Source organism: Rhinopithecus bieti, unplaced genomic scaffold (genome assembly GCF_001698545.2).
Source record: "Rhinopithecus bieti isolate Rb0 unplaced genomic scaffold, ASM169854v2 scaffold_1017, whole genome shotgun sequence".
Lineage (NCBI taxonomy): Eukaryota > Metazoa > Chordata > Mammalia > Primates > Cercopithecidae > Rhinopithecus > Rhinopithecus bieti.
This window is the reverse complement of record NW_016803657.1, coordinates 2,760,380-2,784,156: the sequence shown is the minus strand read 5'-3', so window position 1 is coordinate 2,784,156 and position 23,777 is coordinate 2,760,380. Positions and strand designations below refer to the sequence as shown.

The following is a 23,777-nucleotide window of genomic DNA, read 5'->3' as shown; positions in this document are numbered from 1 at the left end:
ATTCAGGGTGTATTTCAGTGGTAAACTGACGGGAGGTGGTGGTAGGTTGGACGAGTGTGTGAGAAAGAGAGGAGTTGTGGATGGACCAAGGTTTTAAGCTTGAGCTACGATGTGAACCTCATCAGATGGATGTTTTTGGAGAGGATGAACACCGGGAAGCTCAGGTTTGTGGAGGGTGATCAGGGTATTGATTACAAATTCTTTTCACTTTTTTGTCCCAAGCCAGACTTCATTCCCATCCAGGGAAGAGGAAACTGTTGCTAATGAACTTGCAAGTAGCCCTGGAAGAGTCTGTATTCATCCCTGGACTTGGGCTTTGGAAGTAACCATATAAACAACTAAGCCTTAAAAACAAACCCTCCTTCTGCAAGACAGGGGGCAGCTTTCTGGAAATGGGAGAGAGGGAGATTGAGAGAGGAGATAGGCTCCAGGATCCAGCATCTCTCAGGAAGAGGGGTTGCTCGCTGCCATCTGGCCAGAATTCCTTCCATAAGGGACCCCCATCCACCACCAGGTTGAGGGGAAGAAGGAGAGTGTGAGATCAGTGGCAGCAGTGCAATTATAGCAGGGAACATTAGCTATTTTTTTTTTTGAGACGGAGTCTCGCTCATGTCACCCAGGCTGGAGTACAGTGGCCAGATCTCAGCTCACTGCAAGCTCCGCCTCCCGGGTTCACGCCATTCTCCTGCCTCAGCCTCCCGAGTAGCTGGGACTACAGGCGCCGGCCACCATGCCCGGCTAGTTTTTGTATTTTTTAGTAGAGACGGGGTTTCACCGTGTTAGCCAGGATGGTCTCGATCTCCTGACCTCGTGATCCGCCCATCTCGGCCTCCCAAAGTGCTGGGATTACAGGCTTGAGCCACCGCGCCCGGCCTACAAATTCTTAAGCTTGAGATGATATGTGTGTAGATGATGTATATAGGTACATATGTATGGTTTTATGTAGTTATGTATATACACAGTTTATACACACACACACACACACACATATATATTTTTTTATTTTTTTTTGAGACAGAGTCTCACTCTGTTGTCCAGGCTGGAGTGCAGTGGCATGATCTCAGCTCACTGCAACCTCCACCTCTTGGGTTCAAACGAATCTCCTGCCTCAGCCTCCCAAGTAGCTGGAATTACAGGCGTGCACCAGCACATCCAGCTATTTTTTGTGTTTTCAGTAGTGACGGGGTTTCACCATGTCCCAGGCTGGTTTCCAACTCCTGACCTCAAGTGATCCCCCTGCCTCGGCCTCCCAAAATGCTGGGATTACAGGCGTGAGCCACTGTGCCTGGCCAAACACATATATATACATACATATGTGTGTGTGTGTATATATATATATGTATGTATATATCTGTATAAACAGTGTAAACAGAGGTCAGAAGTTCAAGTACGTACATGTATATATATGTCTAGGTACATGTCTATGACTGCATATATGTTTAACTGTATACATGCACAGTTGAGTTGGCGTGTAGTTCGAGGATAGGGTTAATAAGAGACCTGTAAAGAGAGGAAACAAACTCATCAGCATCTAGTTGTATTTGAAGCCACGTGACCGAATGGGATCACGAGGGAGTGAGGAGGCTGAGCACTAAGCCTGGGTCCTTCAGTGTTCAAGGACAGGCGATTAAGAGGTGGGAGCAAAAGCAGGAGTTGTGCTGTCTGTGCTGGATGCCGGGTGAAAAACGCCTGTCAAGAGAGAAGGAAGGATCAACAGTCCAATGCTGTTAGGTCAAATAAGTTGCATACTGAGAGTCGGCAATGGGATTTAGCCAGGTGGGTGTCACTGTGGCAAGGTGGTTGGGGCAAAAGCCTGATGGGATGGGGGGAGGAAAGGAGTCAGAGACAGGGCAGGTAGATGACTCTTTCCTGCCCTCCCCTCCCCTTCCTTTCTCTTTCTGTCTCTGTCTTTTTTTCTTTTCTTTTCTCTCCTCTTTCCTCTCATTCTGTCGCCCAGGCTAGAGTGCAGTGGCACGATCTTGGTTCACTGTAACCTCCACCTCCCCGGTTCAGGTGCTTCCCCTGTCTCAGCCTCCCAAGTAGCTGGGACTACAGGCACCTGCTGCCACACCCAGCTAATTTTTGTTTATTTTTAGTTCAGATGGGATTTCACCATATTGGTCAGGCTGTTCTCAAACTCCTGACCTCAGGTGATCTGCCTGCCTTGGCCTCCCAAAGTGCTGGGATTACAGGTGTGAGCTACTGCACCCAGCCTTGCCTTTTTTTTTTTTTTTTTTTTTAAGAGACAGGGTCTCTCACTCTGTCACCCAGGCTGGAGTGTAGTGGCGTGGTCATGATTCGCTGCACCCTTGAACTCCTGGGCTCAAGTGATTCTCCTGCCTCAGCCTCCCAAGTAGCTGGGACTACAGGCACGGGCCGCCATGCCCAGCTAACTACAAAATGTATGTATTTTGGGGCCAGGTCTGGTGGCTCACACCTGTAATCCCAGCAGTTTGGAATGCCAAGGTCGGAGGATCGCTTGAGCCCAGGAGTTTGAGACCAGTCTGGGCAACATGACAAAACCCCATTCCTACAAAAAATACAAAAATTAGCTGGGCATGGTGGCCTACACCTGTAGTCCCAGCTGCTGCAGAGGCTGAGTTGGGAGAATCGCTTGAGCCTGGGCAGTTGAGGCTGCAGTGAGCTGTGATCATGCCACTGCATTCCAGCCAAAATTTTTTTTGTAGTGACAGGGTTTCACTGTATTGCAAGGCTGGACATACGGCTTGATTTTTTGTAGAAAAAATGTGGCACAAATTTGGTTCTCACAACAAACTTTATAGCAAACAATCTTTCTCCCATTTATTATTATTGTAAAGTAGCACTTGGTTGTTATATTTTTTTTTATTTGTTTTATTTATTTATTTTTTGAAATGGTGTCTTGCTCTGTCGCCCAGGCTGGAGTGCGGTGGTGCGATCTCGGCTCACTGAAACCTTCACCTCCTAGGTTCAAGTGATTCTCCTGCCTCCGCCTTCAGAGTAGCTGGGACTACAGGCACATGCTACCACGCCCGGCTAAGGTGTGACATTTTAAAATTTATGGTAAATAACTTGAGAGGGATTATAGTTGTTTTTTTTTTCCCCAGTATATCGAGGGGTTGTGGAACCACCACCACAATCTAATTTTAAAACTTTTTCCTTCTCCCACAAGAAATCCTGTAGCCCTTCGTGGTTACCCACTCTTCCCTCCGCTTGCCCTATCCCTAAATAATCTCTCATCTCCTTTCTGTCAGTATAATTTACATATCCTGAGCTTTTCACAGAAGTGGAATTTTGCAGTGCGGAGTCTCGGGTGTCTGGCTTCTCTCACCCAGCACAGTGTCTTCTGGGTTCATCGTGTTGTGGTACGTGTCAGTATCCCATTTCCTTTGGTGGCTGAATAGTATCCCCTGTGCGAATGCGCCACGTGTGGTTCCCCCTTCGTCCATGGATGCACAGACACGGAGGGTGTTTCCACTGCTTGGATATTAGGCACATACTGCCGTGAACATCATTGTACACGTTTTTATGGAGATGTGTTCGTTTCTCTTTGATTGGCATTTCCTAAATGACCCATGATGCTGAGCTGCGTTTCATGTGCCTGTTGGCCATTCATGTATCTTCTTTGGAGAGACGTCTCTTCAGATCCCTTCCCCATTTAAAAACCAGGTTATTTGTCTCCTATTGTTGAGTTGTTAGAGGTCTTTATATATTCTGGTTACTAGTGTCTTGTCAGATATGTGATTTGCAGGTATTTTTCTCCAATACTATGGGTGGTCTTTTTTTTTTTTTTTAAATACAGGTTCTCACTTTGTTGTCCAGGCTGGGTTGTAGTGGCATAATCATGGCTTATTACAACCTCGACTTCCTGAGCTCAGATCATCCTCCCACTTCAGCCTCCGAGGTAGCTGGGACTCCAGGTGTGCATCACCATGCCTGGCTAATTTTTTGTATTTTTTGTAAAGATGGAGCCTCACTATGTTGCCCAGGCTGGTCTTGAACTCCTGGGCTCAAGCAGTCCTCCCACCTCCCCAAGTGCTGGGATTAGAGGCGTGAGCCACCATGCCCAGCCTGGGTTTTCTTTTTGCTTTATTTTGTGTAGAGATGCGGTCTTGCTGTGTGGTCGGGACTGGTCTGGAACTCCTGGCCTCAAGTAATCCTCCTGCCTCGGCCTCCCAAAGTGCTGGGATTACAGGCGTGAGCCACCGCACCCAGCCTCTTTACTTTCTTGCTGGCATCCTTTGCAGCACAAAAGTTTTACATTTTGTTGTAGTCCAATTTATTTTCTTCTTCTTTAGCTGCCGGTTTTTGGTGGCATATGTGAGAGGCCATTGCCTAATCCAAGGTCATGAAGATTTACTCCTATGTTTTCTTCTATAATTTTATAGTTTTAGGTCTTCCATTTAGGACTTTGATCTATTTTGAGTTAGTTTTGTGTATGGTGCGAGGTAGGGCTCCAAATCAGTTCTTTTATATGTTGGTAGCCAGTTGTGCTGGCACCATTTGTCTTTCCCACTGAATTGTCATGGCACTCTTGTTGAAAATCAGTTGACAGTAAATGAAAGTAAATGTGGTTTTCCATAACAAACATTCATTATCTCAAAACTTGAGTCACTTTCCCTTAGAACTATTAAAATAAACTTTTCCATAATATGGAAAAGTCTTTTATCCCTTTTTAGCAAATAGACATAGTGATTAAGTTTTTAAATGATAATTTACAGAATGAATATAGATTTGACTTAACTTTTATAGTAATGGGTATGTAAATATTTGCTGAACTTTTCTTATTTCTCTCACAAGGTAATTGGCTGGCATGGTCTTTTGTCTTTTCAGAGCCCCTGTGTCAACAGTATCTCATTCTTCCAAGATTTCTTATTACACAGCTAATTGAAATCTGTAGCCTCTGGCTTCTGATGCTTTTTCAATATAAGGCTCAATTAAAGAATAAGGGACTTGGGGTTTTCTGATTCCACAATAGGAATATTCTTTCAGTGTGCTGTTACCAGTGACAGCCCCAAGTGGGATGGAGGGAGCCCTTGTGCAGGCTCTGCCCTTTGGACGGGACCTTTGCTCTTCAACTGTCTCCTTGGTTTCTGGCCTCACCTAGCATCCCAGGCCTGCGTTGACCTCCCCTGACACTTTTCCACAGCGAGTGGTATTTAGACCACACCTGGGTTCTAGGTGGGCTCGGTGCTGCCAGGCCCTTTCCATGATGATCATCCTTTAACTGCCGCTCTCCCGTCACCTTTCCTGCTTTACTCTTTTTTTTTTTTTTTTTTTTTTTTTTTTAAACACAAGGTCTCATTCTTTTGCCCAGGCTGGAGTGCAGTGGTGCAAAATCTTGGCTCACTGCAGCCTCGATCTCCTGGGCTCAAGCAATCCTCCCACCTCCACCTCCTGAGTAGCTGAGACCACAGGTGTGCACCACCAAGCATAGCCAATTTTTAAAAAATGTTTTGTAGATATGGAGCCTCGCTATGTTGCTCAGGCTGGTCTCAAACTCCTAGGCTCAAGCAGTCTGCCCACCTCAGCCTCCCCGAATGCTGGGATGACAGGCATGAGCCACTGTGCCCGGACTGTTTTGATTTTGGGGTGGGATTTGGCTTTCTTGGTGTTCCCTGGCTTACTGACATGGTCCTTTGTGGGTGTGTGTCTGAGCTGTCCGGGCTGGAGGCTGTGTGGTGTGTGTCTGAGCTGTCTGGGCTGGAGGCCATGTGGTGAAGCAATGTGCTGGTTGTTGAGTTCCTGTCTCTCGGCTCCCCAGCGCCTCTGTGTTACTCCCCCACCCCCACCCACTCGGGGGGCCTACATAGCCTGGGGCTCTGCAGGACACTTTTCTGTTCTCAGCTCCTTTTAAGGCTCTACCCAGTAGGGGCAGCAGGGGAGACTGGGAGCTGGAGGGTGGCGAGGAGTGTAAGGAGGAGTGTGGGTAAGGGGGTGGCCCTGGGGAGGGTGGGGACAGGAAGGGAGGGGTGGGGACAGGGACATGGGGTCAGGCGAGGGCTTCTTCTGCTCCTGCTGTCCTGCCTGAGCGAGCCCATGCAGGAGGCTTCGCTGCAGCGGCAGGCGTGGACCGGGCTCCTGCTTCTCCCTCCTAGAAGCAGCCCGTTCCCTCCCCGCACCCCACCCCAGGTTCTTCCTTAGGTCCCAGCTATAGCCGCCAGTACCCCTCTATCAGGGACCCAGGGCCTGCTACCCCAGCCCCTCCAGCAGGCTCCCAGGTCTGGTGGCCTCAGCTGCCTCTTTCGGCTCCCTCTTCACACAGTCCACAAAGGACACGGGTTCTGCCGTCCCTGGACTTCTCCGTCCTGGCGTGGTGTTCTAGAGACAGCTGTGCTGGAGAAAGGAGGCCTAACCACATGCCCCTCGAATGCCGCATCCATCCTCGTACGTGGCCTGCTCCATGCTCCTTGCATGCTCAGAGGAGATCCCAGACTCAGGGTGGTCCTCGAGCCCCCCCACCCGCGGTAGCCAGGTGTCCTGTGATGGGCAGGGCTGGCACCCGCAGCCCGGGTGGTGCCACAGCTTCCCTAGTTGATGGGGAGCACGAGTGAGCCCATGATGGGAGAAAGTGAAAACAATTCAAAATATTCAGTGATTACAGAGCAGGCAGATTTTCACTTTGGGGAAATTATGATACTGTCACTGGAAATGGTATTTCTCTCAATCTTAAAAGCTTTGTGGCCGGGCGCAGTGGCTCAAGCCTGTAATCCCAGCACTTTGGGAGGCTGAGACGGGCAGATCACGAGGTCAGGAGATCGAGACCATCCTGGCTAACACGGTGAAACCCCGTCTCTACTAAAATACAAAAAAAATTCGCCAGGCGTGGTGGCGGGCGCCTGTAGTCCCAGCTACTCGGGAGGCTGAGGCAGGAGAATGGCGTGAACCCAGGAGGCGGAGCTTGCAGTGAGCTGAGATCCGGCCACTGCACTCCAGCCTGGGCGACAGAGCAAGACTCCGTCTCAAAAAAAAATAAATAAAATACAATAAAATAAAATAAAAAAAGCTTTGTGTTCGTGTTCAGTTAGAAATATAGAATATATAATCCATGTATGATAGCAGCTGCGTTAAATAAAAACAGTCAGAAAAAAGACCGAATGGGGCTGGGCATGGCAGTGGCCCCAGCACTTGGAGAGGCCGAGGCAGAGGATGGCTTGAACCAAGGGGTTTAAGACCAGCCTGGGCAGCATAGCAAGACCCTGCCTCTACAAAAAACTTAAGTAAGCCAGGCATGGTGGCACACGCCTGTGATTACAGCTACTCAGGAGGCTGAGGTGGGAGGATGGCTTGAGCCTGGGATTTTGAGGATGCAGTGATTCAAGATTGTGCCACCGCACTCCAGCCTGGGTGGCAGGATGAGATGAGCTGAGATCGCACTGCCGCACTCCAGCCTGGGTGACAGGGTGAGATGACCTGAGATTGCACTGCCACACTCCAGCCTGGGTGACAGTGAGATGAGTCAAGATTGTGTCACCGCACTCCAGCCCGGGTGACAGGGTGAGATGAGCCGAGATCGCACTGCCGCACTCCAGCCTGGGTGACAGGGTGGGATGACCCGAGATCGCACTGCTGCACTCCAGCCCTGGGGTGCAGGGTGGGATGAGCCGAGATCGCACTGCCCACTCCAGCCTGGTTGACGTGAGATGAAGTCAGATTTGTGTCCACCGCACTCCAGCCCTGAAAGCCCGGGTGACAGGGTGAGATGGGAGCCCGAGATCGCACTGCTGCACTCCAGCCTGGGTGACAGGGTGGGATGAGCCGAGATCGCACTGCCGCACTCCAGCCTGGGTGACAGGGTGAGATGACCTGAGATTGCACTGCACCACTCCAGCTGGGTGACAGTGAGATGAGTCAAGACTGTGTCACCGTGCACTCCAGCCCGGGTGACAGGGGAAGATGAGCCGAGATCCCACTGCCGCCTTCCAGCCTGGGTGAACAGGGTGAGATGACCTGAGATTGCCTGCCACACTCCAGCCTGGGTGACAGTGCGATGAGTCAAGATATGTGTCACCGCACTCCACGCCCGGGTGACAGGTGAGATGAGCCGAGATCCCACTGCCGCAACTCCAGCCTGGGTGACAGGGTGGGATGAGCCGAGATTGCACTGCTGCACTCCAGCCTGGGTGACAGTGGAGAATGCGCTGGATCGCGCCACCGCACCCCAGGGCCTTGGGTGACAGGGTGAGACCCTGACTCAAAAAAAAAAAAAAAAAAAAAAGGAAATACACCAAGATGTCAAATTGGTTGCCATAGGTGATAAAATGTGGGGGTTTGAGTTTAACTTTTATATGTTTTCCGTATTTTCTGAAATACTTTTTTTAAAAAATGGGAGAGTGCCCTATTTCTTTTATTTAAAATCTTATATGAGCTAAGCCTTTTATTTCCTTATTTTCAGCAATTTACTTTCTCTGTTGCAGGATGGCAAAACAGAAGAGAAAAGTTCCTGAAGTGACGGAGAAAAAGAACAAAAAGCTGAAGAAGGCCTCAGCAGAGGGGCCACTGCTGGGCCCTGAGGCCGTGCCAAGTGTCGATGGAGCCAGCTCCAAGGTAAGGCCGCCAGTGCTCCGCTGGCCCCGCCTGCTGGGATCCACCGATTTTCTGATCTAGAGGGAGGGGGCGGCTCAGCCTGCTGGTCTCTGTAGAGCAGAGGCTGGAATAGATGCAGAGGCGTGGATGGGCTTGGTGCCTTCCAGAAGCAATTGTAGGACAAAAAAGGATTTTAGTAAATTTTGAGTTGGAACTCCATGATTGCCTTTTTTAGCCATCAGGACACTGCTGTTTTGGGTGCCGTGATGTGTAGGGGACTTGGTGGCGGCACGCAGGATGGTGAGGGGCCTGCAGCAGGCCTTTGGTTGTGCCCTGGGAAGGTGCGGGCGGTGGCTCCTCACCTGGGCATGTGCAGGGGCGTGGCCTGAAAGCCTGTGGTTAAAAACGCACATCTAGAAATGTTCACGTCGAATAACATGGTTATTGTCCGTATGAAAATCACCTATTGGCCTCACTTTCTAAACTGTGCAGTGGATTCTAAATAACATGGGAATCTGAGTGTCCACCACCATTCACCTGAAAAGATACATGAGCCATCTTCTCCTAAAGTTACGCGTTTTTATTCCTCGTTTTCTTGAGACACAGTCTCGCTCTGTCACCCAGGCTGGAGTGCAGCGTCACCCAGATCACCCAGGCTGGAGTGCAGTGGTGGGATCTCGGCTCAGTGCAACCTCCATCTCCTGGATTCCAGCGATTCTCCTGCCTCAGCCCCACAAGTAGCCAGGATTACAGGTGCACACCACTGCACCTGACTAATTCTTTGTATATTTTATAGAGATGGGGTTTCACCATGTTGGCCAGGCTGGTCTTGAAACTCCCGACCTCAAGTGATCCACCCGCCTCGGCCTCCCAACATGCTGGAATTACAGGCATGAGCCACCCCGCCTGGCCTGCATTTTTATTCTTTTTTTTTTCCTGAGACAGAGTCTCACTCTGTCACCCAGGCTGGTGTGCATTGGTGCCATCTTGGCCCACTGCCATCTCCGCCTCCCGGGTTCACGCCATTCTCCTGCCTCAGCCTCCTGAGTAGCTGGGACTACAGGCGCCCGCCACCACGCCCAGCCAATCTTTTTGTATTTTTAGTAGAGATGGGGTTTCACTGTGTTAGCCAGAATGGTGTCGATCTCCTGACCTCGTGATCCCCCCGCCTCAGACTCCCAAAGTGCTGGGATTACAGGTGTGAGCCACCACGTCCAGCCCTGCATTTTTATTCTTGAAAGTATTTTGTTATGTCCTGTATCATGTTTATCTTCCACAAAAAGATGCATATACATTTAAATTTGAAAATATAGGCTGGGCGCGGTGGCTTAAGCCTGTATCCCAGCACTTTGGGAGGCCGAAACGGGTGGATCACGAGGTCAGGAGATCGAGACCATCCTGGTCTACACGGTGAAACCCCGTCTCTACTAAAAAATACAAAAAACTAGCCGGGCGAGATGGCGGGTGCCTGTAGTCCCAGCTACTCGGGAGGCTGAGGCAGGAGAATGGTGGGAACCCGGGAGGCGGAGCTTGCAGTGAGCCGAGATCGCGCCACTGCACTCCAGCCTGGGCTACAGAGCGAGACTCCGTCTCAAAAAAAAAAAAAAAAAAAAGAAAATATAAAAAATTTTTTTACCCACCAAGTTCTGAGTGTTTCTTCTACGTTGAGCTGTGTTTACCGTTAGTAGCATGCTGTTGATCAAAACAGCATAATAGATTAGGAATTTTCACAAATGATTCTACATAAAGTGAAATCCAATGAGGCATGCATTGCATCGTGGTCAGGGCATTGTGACCCCGTGTCACCACCCTGCGAAGGGCAGGGCTTTCCGTGTCTCTGTGGTTGGCGCACTCACCTGTGGATCTGCGTGTCATTGTTCGAGAGAAAGCAGGTTTCCAAGGGCTGTGTTCCTGTTCCCATGTCAGATTTCAGTGCCGAGCAGCCTTGTTGACATAGATGAGTAAATGGGAACGAGAGTGTTGTTGTAGCTTTGTTGCTTAAGTCCTTAAACTTTGAGACCATTCTGTGGTTTGGGGCACATATTTTCAGAATTTATTTTAAAGATTGATCAGTAAGTGACAGCTAGACTGGGTCCCTGAGTTGTTCAAGGGCCCGGTGCCAACTTGTTACATTTGTTCACTTCCCCAGGGTGACGCCAGGGTTCGTGCTCTGCCGTTATTTAGTGCTGGAGGTCTCGTGCCTGGGGCGGTGTGCCATTGTGAGATGTGGGGTGGCAGGTGGCCCTGTTTTTCATGAAAGGAGAAAAGGGCCACTGTGCGGAGGGAGGTGGAAAGGGGGAGCCCATGCAGGCCCTTCTTCAAAGCGGCTTCCAGCAGGAAGTGGGCACTGCCGGTGCTTGGAGGGGTCGCTGGGCTACCCAGCCGCGGATGCCTGGGACAGTGGAGTGTGCCTGGTTGCTGGGTGTGGCCCAGCCCACTCTGGGATCCTGTCCAGTGAGGCAGTGCTGAGCTCTCGGAAGGTGGTGTAAAATCACGTCCACCACGTCTGTGGCTGCAGGCGGCTCAGCAGGCGTGGGTGGAGGGGAGAAGCCGGGGTATGTGCCTCGGGGAGGTCTTGGCTATCTCAGAGGGTCGTCTCTCACGGCCACCCACGAGGGGCGAGGGAAGCCAGACAGTACCCCCAGCACAGCCAGACAGCTTGTCCTGGGCTCTCTTTAGCGGAACACCCCAAGGTCACCCGGAGGCCGAGGCCTGGCAGGTGCAGAGGTCCTATGGCTCCCGTGCAGCGGGTCAGGAGGCCGCCCAGCGTTCCACCTGAGCCTCTCCCTGAATTTCGGCTCCTCCTCCACAAGGTGTTCAATTCCTGTGTCCCCAGGCCGACTGCCTCTTATTTGCGCCTTCTTCACAGCCTGAGGTCCAGTTGTGCGGGTGCCTTTTGGTTTCCGGGTTCCAGATGGACACTGGTTTCTCAAGAGCTGTTGGATCTCTTGTTCTGTGGTTCAGCCCAGTCCCGATTCCACAGAGCCTCAGGCACACAAGACTTTGGTGGGTGTGGCGTTACCCTGAACTTTTTGAGTTGAGTCAAGAAGCTTCTGGCTCTCCCTTCTTGGTGAACCCTCCTCCTGCCTGATCCCCACACAGGCCGCTGGTCACTGGCAGGACCCCCATGACAGCTCGGCTTATGGTGACTGTGGGCAGAGATTAAAACTCGTACCCAAGTGAGGGGCTGGTGTCTGTCCTTTTGTTTAAGTTCAAGTAATTATTTTAAAGTATGTGATTCAAGTAATTATTTTTCATTATTAAAATACGTGTTGATTAAAAGAAAGTTGGAAAGCAAGAGGGGAAAGAAGAAAGCCTTTGTTTCCTTCAGCTCCGCTTTGAGGGCTGGACTCTGCTGGTCTGGAACACGCGGCTGCCGGCAGAGTCACCACACTCTCACTTGGCTTTCTGGCCACTGGTGCGGAGTTGGTCTCAGGCCCGCCCAGCTGAGCGTTGGGAAGCGACCTGGAGCCGGTTCCTTAGCCTTTGGAGGAGCTGGCAGCGGGAAAAGGGCCTGGGAAGCCAGGGAATGCGGTGTCCGTGGAGCCCGGTTCACCAGCAGGGGTCGGCAGCCACGTTCCTTCTGAGGGAGCTGGTGGAAGGAGCTGCCTTCGGCTGGATTCTCTGCAAAGTGCATGCCCCTGTGGCCCGTTTCCAGGCTACTGGGAGGGTTTTCAGATGGGCCTCTGACTCCATATGGGGGCTCGGGGCTCATGTTCTTGTGTGTCGGGAGCCAGTCTCCACATTAAAGGCGGTGTCTCTGCTATGGATATTTCCTTGCTGACTCTCCCTGGTTCTCATGGGAAATTGTTTAGAAAAGAAAAGGTTTCAAGCTTTTTTTTGAAGCTGAACCTAAGTGCTTAGAAGGGTGGGCGGCTGGGCCTGGGGAGCAGCATTCCTGGGCTCCGGGGAGCTTGTGGAAAAGTACTGCCCTGGCTCCTCCCCTCCCCCTGTGGATCCTGGACGGACCTCCGGAATCTGCCATCGAGGACGGAGAAGCCTGTGTCCCCCCGTGGGCCATCATGTTGTCCTCCCGGCAGCGTCTGTCCGGGGAGCCTGCGGGTCAGCGGCCGCTCCCGGGGCCCTGTGCAGCCTCTTCCCACAGCATGAGCGCTCTGAGCTTGCGCCAGGATCGCCGCCATGTCCCCAAGTGACAGGACTTCATTGCCCCTTGGGGAGCACTCCCTCAGCGTTCCAGTTCCCGCTCAGGCCTGTGGGCTTGGCCCCGGGAAGCCGCCTGGGCTGGGTGTACTCACTCTCCCAGGCTTCAGTCCCTGGTGCCTCTGTCTGGCACCAGTGAGATTTGGCCGTTCCTTGGTCCTGGGCACCAGGGCCTCAGGGTCTCGGCTCTGGGCGTGGTTTGCTGAGCGCACTATCCCAGAGGCCCCTGCTGGCCTGGAGTGCTGGGGAGGTGGGTGGCTCGTGGGGGCCCCGGCAGGAGGAACAGCTGCTCCCACGGGCCTGTCTTGTGTCTTGGTGACGGGGCTGTACGATTGCTCGCTGGTCTTAGAAGGGACTGGCACCTGCCGCTTCTGTCCTCCTCAGCTCTGCGGGCAGGAGGTTCTGCCACTGGGGTTGGCGCCTTGGGCCTTTCCTCTTGTGGACCAGAGGGTCCCAGGGTTTGCCCTGTCTGCTTCCTGTTTCGTAGCTAAGCCCTCCCCGGGGAGCTGGGGTTTAGGAGTTCTGTCTTCATGTTCCTTTAACCCTTCCAGGCCTGGTTTCCCACTTGAGCGGGTTGTGAGGATGAGGTTTCAAATGACATGTGCCCTTTGAGGGGACTGTGGGGCCCCGGCTGAGCCAGGCCTGCTGCCCAGCATCCCCTGGGGTTGGTGGATGTGGAAGGAGGCCATGTGACTTGGCAGGTCTTTCTGTCTTTCGCCCTCCCCCTCCCTCTCCAGTCTCACTAAAGGGGACCCTTAGCTTCTCTGTTTCTGTCTGAAGCCACGGACCTGTATGCCAGGGAAGGTGGCATACGTGCAACCACCCCATGCAGAGGCAGCCAAGTGGCTGCTGGTGTGGAGGCCCCTGTGATGACCCGGCCGCTTCCCTGCTGTTGTCAGTGCCCTTTGGCTGCCTGGAGATGAAAGGTGGGCTCCCTCAGTCCAGTGTTGTCAGCAGAACCCCCCTGGCTTCCTCTGCCTCATAGGAATCCCTTATGTGGGCTGGGCGCGGTGGCTCAAGCCTGTAATCCCAGCACTTTGGGAGGCCGAGATGGGCGGATCATGAGGTCAGGAGATCGAGACCATCCTGGCTAACACGGTGAAACCCCGTCTCTACTAAAAAATACAAAATCTAGCCGGGCGAGGTGGCGGGGCCTGTAGTCCCAGCTACTCCGGAGGCTGAGGCAGGAGAATGGCGGGAACCCGGGAGGCGGAGCTTGCAGTGAGCTGAGATCCGGCCACTGCACTCCAGCCTGGGCGACAGAGCGAGACTCCGTCTCAAAAAAAAAAAAGAATCTCTTATGTGTGCAACACTTTCTGTCCACACAGGCATCTCGACAGCGATTCTTAGCAGCCTGGAGGTGCTGGGGCAGAGGCGTGGGTGCTGTGCTGGTTTTAGTCACCTGGCCGTCTGTCCTGGGGAAGAGACTCACCCCCGGTTTCTGACTCTGGTTACCTCATGGAGCCCACCAGCAGAGACCAGGATCCCTTCCTGTAGCCGGCTGCGAGCCAGCGGAGGCTCAGCCGAGGGCAGGGTCTGTGTGTCGAGGCACCGTGTAAGGACCATTGGGGCTCAGACAAGGCCTCGGGTGGGTGCAGCACGCTGCCCTGTGTGAGTGTAGTGGCTGCGGAAGGCTTCATGGGCCACAGTAAGCAGCTTGACCATCCGGCTGTGGGGCCTGCACCTCACGCACCCAGAACGCGGGGCGCAGGTAGTGGTCGACTGAAGAGAGCAGGGCCACTGGGCAGGGACCAGTGTGTAGAAACTCTCGATTTGCTGCTTTTGTAATCTTGAAAATCAATGTGAATTACTTGAGCATGAAGCCCACAGCTTTATAAAACTATCAAATGAGGCCGTGAACTTCATGGCCTTGAGAATTTGCTCCGAGCCAAAATACTTCAGACCAATGGTATTTTGCCCCAAGAAGCATAACTGCTCTGGCAGTGGGATTTTGTGTCTGAACTCTTGGGACTGAGTGGTTGCTGGTGTCTGCGGAGGCTCCCTGGGAGCCGAAATTGTTTTTCTTAGTGGAATTCCACCCGCCCCCCCACCCACATTGCTTTTATCTTCTCCTGTCTGACTGCTGCATGCGGGGGTCTGCCCGCTGAATTTTGAACTCATACATGTACAGGGCTGAGAGGCAGGTGGAACCGGAGGAACTGTCTTACGTGTGGGGAAAACAGACCTCAAGAACTCGCATGGTCTACTCTGAGGCCTGTGTAGGCGGCAGGAAGCCGGCTCCCTCCTGCATCCCTGCCGGCCACACTGCCCCCTGTGTCCATCCGTTTTTGTGGCTGAGTAATAGTCCATGGGTCGCCTGCTGGCCACGCTGCCCCATGTCCATCCATTTTCAGGGCTAAGCCGCGCTGCCCCGTGTCCATCCATTTTTGTGGCCACACCGCCGCGTGTGCATCCATCTTTGTGGCCGCGCTGCCCCGTGTCCATCCGTCTTTGTGGCCGCGCTGACCCGTGTCCATCTGTCTTTGTGGCTGCGCCGCCCCGTGTCCATCTGTTTTTGTGGCCGTCTCACCCCGTATCCATCTGTTTTTGGGGCTGAGTGAATTAGTCCATGCACACTGCCCTGTGTCCATCCGTTTTTGATCCATTTTTGGGGCTGAGTGAAATAGTCCATGCACACTGCCCTGTGTCCATCTGTCTTTGTGGCCGCGCTGCCTCGTGTCCCTCCGTCTTTGTGGCTGCGCCGCCCGTGTCCCTCCGTCTTTGTGGCCGCGCCGCCCAGTGTCCATCCGTCTTTATGGCCGCGCCGCCCTGTGTCCATCTGTCTTTGTGGCTGCGCCGCCCCGTGTCCATCCGTTTTTGATCCGTTTTTGGGGCTGAGTAAAATAGTCCATGCACACTGCCCCATGTCCATCCGTTTTGTGGCCGCGCTGCCCCATGTCCATCCGTTTTTGATCCGTTTTCGGGGCTGAGTGAAATAGTCCGTGGTGCGGAATGATCACAGATTCTCTCCCCCGTTTACCAGAGTTTGGAGACTGAGTTGTTTCCAACTTGGGGCTGTTAACGAATGTGCTGTTAACATTTGCATCTGCGTCTTTTTATGCTTTCGTTCCTAGGACCAGAATTGCTGGATCCTATAGTAAGTGTGTGGTTAATTTTTTGAGAAGATGCTGGCTGGGCACGGTGGTTCATGCCTGTAATCTTATCACTTTTTGGAGGCCGAGGCAGAAGGATTACTTGAGTTCAGGAGTTTGAGACCAGCCAGGGCAACATGGTGAAACCCCGTCTGTACAAAAAATACAAAAATTAGCCAGGCATGGTGGAGTGCACCTGTAGTCTCTCAGCTACTAGGGAGGCGGAGATGGGAGAATCACCTGAGGCTGCAGTGAGCCAAGATTGCACCACTGCACTCCAGCCTGGCTGACAGAGTGAGACCCCGTCTCAAAAAAAAAAAAAAAAAAACCCAAAACATTGAACAAAAAAGAAGCATGAGGGTCCTGGTGCCGCCACACCCTGGTTGACACGTGGTGCTGCTAGCTTCTTAATTTTGGCCACTCTTGTAGGTGTAGTCTCGTCATTCTGAGTATGTGGTTTTAAAAAACAGCTTTTTATTGAGATATATTTGATGTAAGGTCAGTTTTTTATCTTTATGATTTCTGATTTTTCTTCCGAAAGAAGTGCTTCTCTTTTATATTTTTTAGAACCAATTTAAATTTATGTTTTATGTGCGATAGGGATCTAACTTCTTTTGTTCTAAAAGAAAGATATACTTGCCTTAGAATCTTTTGTTGAGCATTCTATCCCCCCCACCTTTTTTTTTTTGATGGAGTTTCACTCTTGTTGCCTAGGCTGGAGTGCAGTGGCACAATCTTGGCTCACCACAACCTCCGCCTCCCGGGTTCAAGTGATTCTCCTCTCTCAGCCTCCCGAGTAGCTGGGATTACAGGCATGCACCACCACACCCAGCTAATTTTGTATTTTTTTATAGAGACAGGGTTTTGCCTTTTGGCTGGGCTGATCTTGAACTCCTGACCTCATGTGATCCGCCCTCCTCGGCCTCCTAAAAGTGCGGAAATCACAGGCATGAGCCACCGCGTCTGGCCGAGGGTTGGACTTTCTCCATGTCCTCGCCAGCGCTGTGATATGTGACCTTCTGATTCTAGATATCCTAGTGGGTCTGGGAAGTGGTATCTCCTTGTGGTTTTGATTGGCACCTCCCCAAGGCTAATGAGGGTGAGCATCTTTTCATGTGCTTGTTGGTCACTTTTATGTTTTCCTTGGAGAAATGTCTATTCAGACCCTTTGCCGCTGGGCACAGTGGCTCACGCCTGTCATCCCACTCTTTAGGAGACTGAGGCAGGAGGATCACTTGAAGCCAGACGTTTGAGACCAGCCTGGGCAACTTAGCAAGATCCTGTCTCTACAGAAAATTAAGAAGTTAGCTAGGCATGGTTACACATGCCTGTAGTCCCAGCTATTCGAGAGGCCAAGGTGGGAGGATTGCTTGAACCCAAGATTTTGAGGCTGCAGTGAGTTCTGATCTCCTGCACTCTAGCCTGGGTGACAGAGCAAGACCCCGTCCCCAAAACTAGAAAGTGAAAAACCAACAAAACAAACCTTTCACCCACTTTAACCACAATGGTTATTTGTGTCTATTATTGAGTTGTGAGAGTTTTTACGAATTCCAGGTACAGTTCTTTTCTCGGATGTGCGACTTGCAGGTATTTTCTCCCATTCTGTGGCTTCTCTTCCACTTTCTTGATGATGTCCTTTGAGGCACTAAAGTTTTCAGTTTTGAGGAAGACCAGTTGATCTATTTTTCTTTTGTTGCCTGTGCTTTTGATGCCATATCTAAGAAGTGAGCCTCCTGCCTTGACCTCTGAAAGTGCTGGGATTACAGGCGTGAGTCACCACACCCGGCCCACAATAGCGTTTTTTTTTAAGAGTCGCATAGTATTCCATTATCTTGTTATACCATAATTTATTTAGTGAGGTCCTTACCACAGTGTTTAATACTTCAGTTTAAAAAAAAAAAATGTTTCAATATCTAGTAAAGTGAGTACTTTTTTTTTTTTTGGTAGAGATGGTGTCTCACTATCTTGCCCAGGCTGATCTCAAACTTCTGGGCTCAAGCGATTTTCCCTCCTCAAGCATCCCAAAGTCCTGATATTACAGGCGTGAGCCACCTCGCCTGGCCATAAGAACCTCTTTCTTCATTGTTTTTTCAGAGAGTGTTCTTGGCCTTCTATTTGTATGAATTTTGGAATCAGCTTTTATATTCCACAAAAATTTTTTTGTGACTTATTGAGGTTGTCTTTTCTGTTATCCAGGAAAGTTTTATGGTTTTCTCTGGATAGATCTTGCTTGTTTCTTGTTAGGATTCTTGATACTTTTGAGTCTGTTTCCTCCTCTGGTGTGTCATAATGGTTACTGACGGTGTATTGGGAAGTTATAGATAATTTGGATGTTGATCGTAGAGCTAACAACAATGCTGAGTTTTCTAATTCTGTTATTTCGTCAATTGATTCTCTTGGATCGGGTTTTTTAAGTGAAAATGTCTCTAGAGAATGGCAGGTGTGCCTCCGCTTTGTGCTTACGCCATGTTTGTTTTTCTTCTAGCAACGGCTAGGACTTTTGAGCCGGTGTTGTATGATAGATGTTATCATCTTTAATATGGCCATGTAATTCACATATTCCACAGCAGAACTACTTTTGTATTTCTGGCATAACCCAGAAGCCTGGTGTTTTAATATTATTGCTGGGTAAGCGTTGTGCTGTGGTTTTCTTGTTTTGGTCTCAGTTGAATTCTGAAGGAAACCTTGTGTGGCTCTCTGGATGAGAAGATGGGCAGCATGTGACGCCGGCAGTGTTCGTTCCCGTAGCAGCAATGATGAGCTTCCCTTTTGTCTATTTTTGAGTAAGCACCGGCCTGTGGTCCCAGCTTCTAGGGGGGCTGAGGCGGGAGGATCCCTTGAGCTCAGCAGGTCAGGGCCAGCCTGGGCAACGTAGCAAGATCTGGTCTCTAGAAAACAAAACAAAATGAAAAAGGCGCGTTGGTGATGGAAGCGGTCCCTAGAGCTGTAGTGATGTCGTCGTCCTGTGTGGGCATCAGTGATGGAAGCCGGTCCCTAGAGATGTAGTGTTGTGTCATCTTGCGTGGGCATCAGTGATGGAAGCCGGTCCGTAGAGCTGTAGTGATGTCGTCATCCTGCGTGGAAAAGCCTGCCATGGGCACCTCTGCACTGCGGGCTAATTAGGAGAAGAATAGGGCATCGGTGAGCAACAAGAGGACATTTAACTTGAAATATAAAATTAGAATCTACGTCGATGGGAAGTTGAGCCACCGAGAGGTTTGCACTTCTTCCTGAGCTGGGGCCTAGCTTCCCACCAAAATACCTTGAGATGCCAGAAATAAAAGCGCACACAACACCAGATGCTTCATTCCTGGGAGACAAGTTCCAGGGAGACAAGTTCGAGAAGAGCCCCAGAGCAGAGCATGGCCTCCTGCCGTCCAGGCCAAGTCCTGGAGCCCCTTTGCCCCTCGAAGGCTGCCATGACTCAGAGTTTCTGCACCGCTCCTTGCCTGGGAGTCAGACCTGCCACCCGCAGGGAGGAATTAAAGGCAGAGATGGTGGCTTGGGAGGAGGCGCGCTGTCGGAAAATCAGAGCTGTGTCAGAGGAGGTAGGGAGTCTGTCCTTGTAAGTGCTCGGACTGGGACGAGGTGAGTGTTGTAAGGGTCGCCTGGGAAGGAGCCCTGTGGGGAGTGAGATGTGAAGTAGGTGACCTCTGAGACCCTGCCCAGCGCTGCCGTCTGATTCCAGCTGTTCTGCTTCCTGTGGGGCGTGGTGACCCTCAAGCACCTCCTGATGCTTACGGAATCTTCTCAGTGTGGGTGGTCGAAGTGGGTCCATGCCCCTGCCATGTGGGTCGCATACCTGCTCCCAACAGGAAGAGCACAGGAGCGGCTGCTCCTGCCCGGGCAGCGCCTCCTGGGAGCGGGCACTCGTGGCTTTCGGGGCATTGGTCGCTAGGGGACGGTGTGAAAACAGAGGACTCAGCAAGCCGGTGCCATCAGGGCACTCACTCGCACTTCCTCTTAAAGCAAGCATATGTTTAAAATAACGGTAGATTCATAGTGAATTAAAAAAAGTATGAGGGGCGTGTGTGGCCTAGCTTCCCTGGGACATCGACGTGGGTGTATCACACAGAGCTCGTCCAGAATCCACAGGTTGTACGTGCGGGTGTGTGCATGTGTGTGTGCCCGACAGCTTTTCCATGTGCGTGGCTTTCTGTAAACACCGCTTTGGTGAAGATACAGGAGGCGCCTGCGCTGCACGGCTCCTGATCTGCTGCTTGACAGCCTCTCATTCATCCAGAGAGCAGTGAACGTCTGGGTCTCGTGGATAAAGCTCTGTAAATACTCCTTAGCATACGTTTCCATCGCTCTGGGGTAAGTGCCCAGGGCGTGGCCGTTGGCTTGCATGGTGCACGCATGTTTAGATGTTTACAAAACCACTGCGCTTCTCCAGAGTGCTGCGCCGTTTGGCGTTCCCACCGCGAGTGCAGCTGAGGCCGGACCCCGCACCCTCGCCAGCACGTGGTGTCATCGCTTTTTCTTTTTAGCCACTTGGATCACAGTGCTCCCATTTGGAAGAGGACAGCCGATTAATGTCCTAAGAATTAGGAGAAGCAGAATTAAAGCTCTTTTCCTTTTCCAAGGCTCGTGATATGTGCTGTTGGCCCGATCGTTGCTGGAAGCTGCCAGGTGCCATGTCCCAGGGGACCTTCCTGGCTTTACATGGGGCTGCCAGGTGCCATGTATCGGGACCTTCCCTTGGCTTTAATATGGCTGCTCCAGGTGCCCATGTCCCCGGGGGACCGTTCCTGGCTTTATATGGGGCTGCCAGGTGCCATGTCCCGGGGGACCTTCCTGGCTTTACATGGGGCCATCCACGGTGTTCCTGCCTGAGGTGGCCTGTTCGCCCTGTGTGGAGCCCTCCTGTGGTCTCTTTCTCCAGGAGCCTTTTGGAGATAGCCGTCCCAGCCACCTTGCTGGGCATCTTTCAGAGTGAGCAGGTGGAGGCTGGGCCACAGGGCAGGTGGGCTGTTAGCTGGCACTGGGCTCCCAGCCGGCCTGTCTCGTCTCTAAGCTGGGCTTTCACAGCCTGCTGGTCAGATCCAAACAACTGCCGAGAAACTGGAGGCTCGCCAGCCTTCCTTACTGCCATGGAGATCTGACCATCCTCATTCTGGGCCAAAGAAAACAGGATCCACTTCCCCATATTCCAGAAAAGCCCACTGTTTCCATGTCAATGGAATTTCCATCTAATGCTGTCATTGCTGCTGTGATCAGCCCAGATGTTTGCCAGCGCTGCTTCTTTGTGGTGAACAGAAAATAACTCAGCAAAATGTAATTTTAAAATAGTAATATGTGTTATTTTTCCTAAGTTACACATGATTCATGTAAAAGAAATTAGAAAATACAAAAAAATTTACAGAAGAAACCAGAAAGACTGATTCTGCCACCGTGAGACGACACTGCGGTTAACGTCCTGTAGCAGCTGCGTGTGCTGAGTATTTCTGCAGTGGGTGTGTTTGCTTTTCCATCCACAGCGAGTCCTCACTCACTGTCACCCGCCCTGAGGTCCTTGGAAACTACCTTTTTTTTCTTTTTTTTTGAGAGGGTCTCCCTCTGTCACCCAGGCTGAAGTGCAGTGGCGTGATCCTGGCTCACTGCAGCCTCAACCTCCCTGGCTCAAGTGATCCTCCCACCTCAGCCTCCCAAGTAGCTGGGACCACAGTTGTGTGCACCACCATGCCCAGCTAAATTTTGTATTTTTTATAGGGACAGGATCTTCCTATGTTGCCCAGGCTGGTCTTGAACTCCCAGGCTCAAGCAATCGTCTTGCCTTGGCCTCCCAGAGTGCTGGAATTTCAGGCATGAGCCGCCGCACCTGGCCAGAAACTGACTTTAAGCAAAATGACAAACAGCAGGCCCTTGAATAAAGATTGTTTTGTTTAACACCGTTGTGTTATGCCATGGATGACAACAGTAGTTGGCTTTCCCTTAAAGTCGCACTTTGAGAAAACCTTTGCCATCAAGATGGTTATGTGAGGCCTCGGCCGCAGCAGAGCACCTGCTACCCTACGTCCACCCTGGGTGCTGTGATCCAGTAGGACAGGAAACAATGACAGTTTGTGATTGCTTTATTTATTTTTTTATTTTAAATAGCAAAACATTTTAAACAATTAATTATAAAAATAATAGAGACATATTATATCTGGTCCACCTCCTCAAAAGTTTACTGCAGATTAGACAGGCAGACTGCAAAGTTGAGCCAGACATTAAAGGTTTTTTTCTTTTTTTTTTTGAGACAGAGTCTTGCTCTGTTGCCCAGGCTGGAGGGCAGTGGCGCGATCCCAGCTCACTGCAGCCTCCACCTCCCAGGTTCAAGCAGTTCTCTGTCTCAGCCTCCTGAGTAGCTGGGATTACTGGTGTGTGCCACCACACCCGGCGTGATTGCTTTAATTTCAGCTTCTTAGATTACTGTTGATGGTCATTTTCCATGTACATATTAGTCATTTGTTTTTGTTTTGTGAATTGCCTGTGTGTGGTTTTTTGTTTTGTTTTTGTTTTTTTTCAGCCACTTCTATTGTAATTTATCTTTTCTGTACTGATTTGCAAACACACTTCTTAAACTGAGAGCCCTTTATCTTTCCTTCATGTTTCAAATATTTTTCTAGTTGGGTTGTTTGTGTTTATAGCTTTTGCCTTACACAGATCGCGGCCTCCCACGCCCCACAGGCTGTGGCCGCACAGGCCCCCCGAGGCCTGTGTCCCAGACTGCTCCCTTGGGATGCGGCCCCACGGTGGATCCCCGACCCCCGACACCCGCTCCCGCTCTGCCCCGCGGGAGCCATGGGAAGACGTGGTGGGAGGCGCGGGAAGAGTGCTCAGCTGCCCAGGCGGCCGTGCCTTCCCTCCGAGGGGCCCTTCCCAGCTTCCCTTAGACTTGGAGACCTGGGCCCGGGGGTGCCGGCTCGGGGAGAGGGGTGAAGGGTCTTTGGTGGCGGGCTTTTCCTCTCGGAGGCGCACCACGAAGATGGAAGCCCTGCTCGGCATCCTTGTCTTCGGAGGACGTTCCTCCCGGGTTTTCACAGAGGATTGTTTAGCTTTTCGTGGTGTTGTGTGTGCTTTTATTTCTGGCATCTCAAGGTATTTTGGCGGGAAGCGAGGAGCGGCTGCGTGGGGACCACGTGCCCTTGTTCTGCCAGAGCCGTTCCACAGACTGGGCCCTGACTCACCGGCGCCAGCTCCTCCGTCTCCTGTGGGCACCCGCTGGCCTCTGCACTTGGGGCAGATTTGCGTAGCCTCCGTGTCTGCGCGTGGAGGGCCGGGAGAAGGTGCTGGCGTGGGTGCCCTTTCCGCGCTGCCCTCCGCAGTGTTACTGAAGCCCTGGACCCGGCCCAGGCCAGCGAGGCGGCCTCGCACTGGCGTTTGTGGAGAGAGCGGACGTAGAGAGTCTGCCCGCGGGGAGGTGAGGACGGAGGTGGTGGCCTGGTAGACAGAGGCGTCTTTGCTGGCGTCTGGACCGAACCTCACCCGTGGCGCCCAGACGCAGAGGCACATGGGAATCGGGAAGCTGTTCTGCCCCAGGGCCTGGCGGGCGGGAGGGGCTCCGCCGCCCACGGAGGGGTGAGTGGGGAGGGCACGTCCACCTGTTCCACGTTCATACCTGCAGACTAAACTCACTGCACCCCAGAGTGTGGAGGGACGGCGTGCTGAGCTGCAAGTCAAATGGAGTGTTGCACTGTAGCCTTTATGAAAATGAGCAGTGAAAGTGTTTTTTATATGCTATTAGGAACCACACAGGAATGGGGGTCTCTATTAGGAACCACACAGGAATGGGGGTCTCTATTAGGAACCACACAGGAATGGGGGTCTCTATTAGGAACCACACAGGAATGGGGGTCTCTATTAGGAACCACACAGGAATGGGGGTCTCTATTAGGAACCACACAGGAATGGGGGTCTCTATTAGGAACCACACAGGAATGGGGGTCTCTATTAGGAACCACACAGGAATGGGGGTCTCTATTAGGAACCACACAGGAATGGGGGTCTCTATTAGGAACCACACAGGAATGGGGG

At 51.7% G+C, this 23,777-nt stretch overlaps 1 protein-coding gene across 1 annotated transcript in view; it reads left to right on the top strand.

Moving 5' to 3' along the window:
• Window positions 1-23,777, top strand: part of CHLSN (cholesin) — a 125,482-nt gene that overhangs the window by 1,310 nt on the left and 100,395 nt on the right. The window contains exon 2 of the mRNA XM_017894247.1: window positions 8,397-8,526. Within this exon, the coding sequence (XP_017749736.1) occupies window positions 8,398-8,526 (129 nt within the window). The 5' untranslated portion in view covers window position 8,397. The remainder of the gene's footprint in view (window positions 1-8,396; window positions 8,527-23,777) is intronic.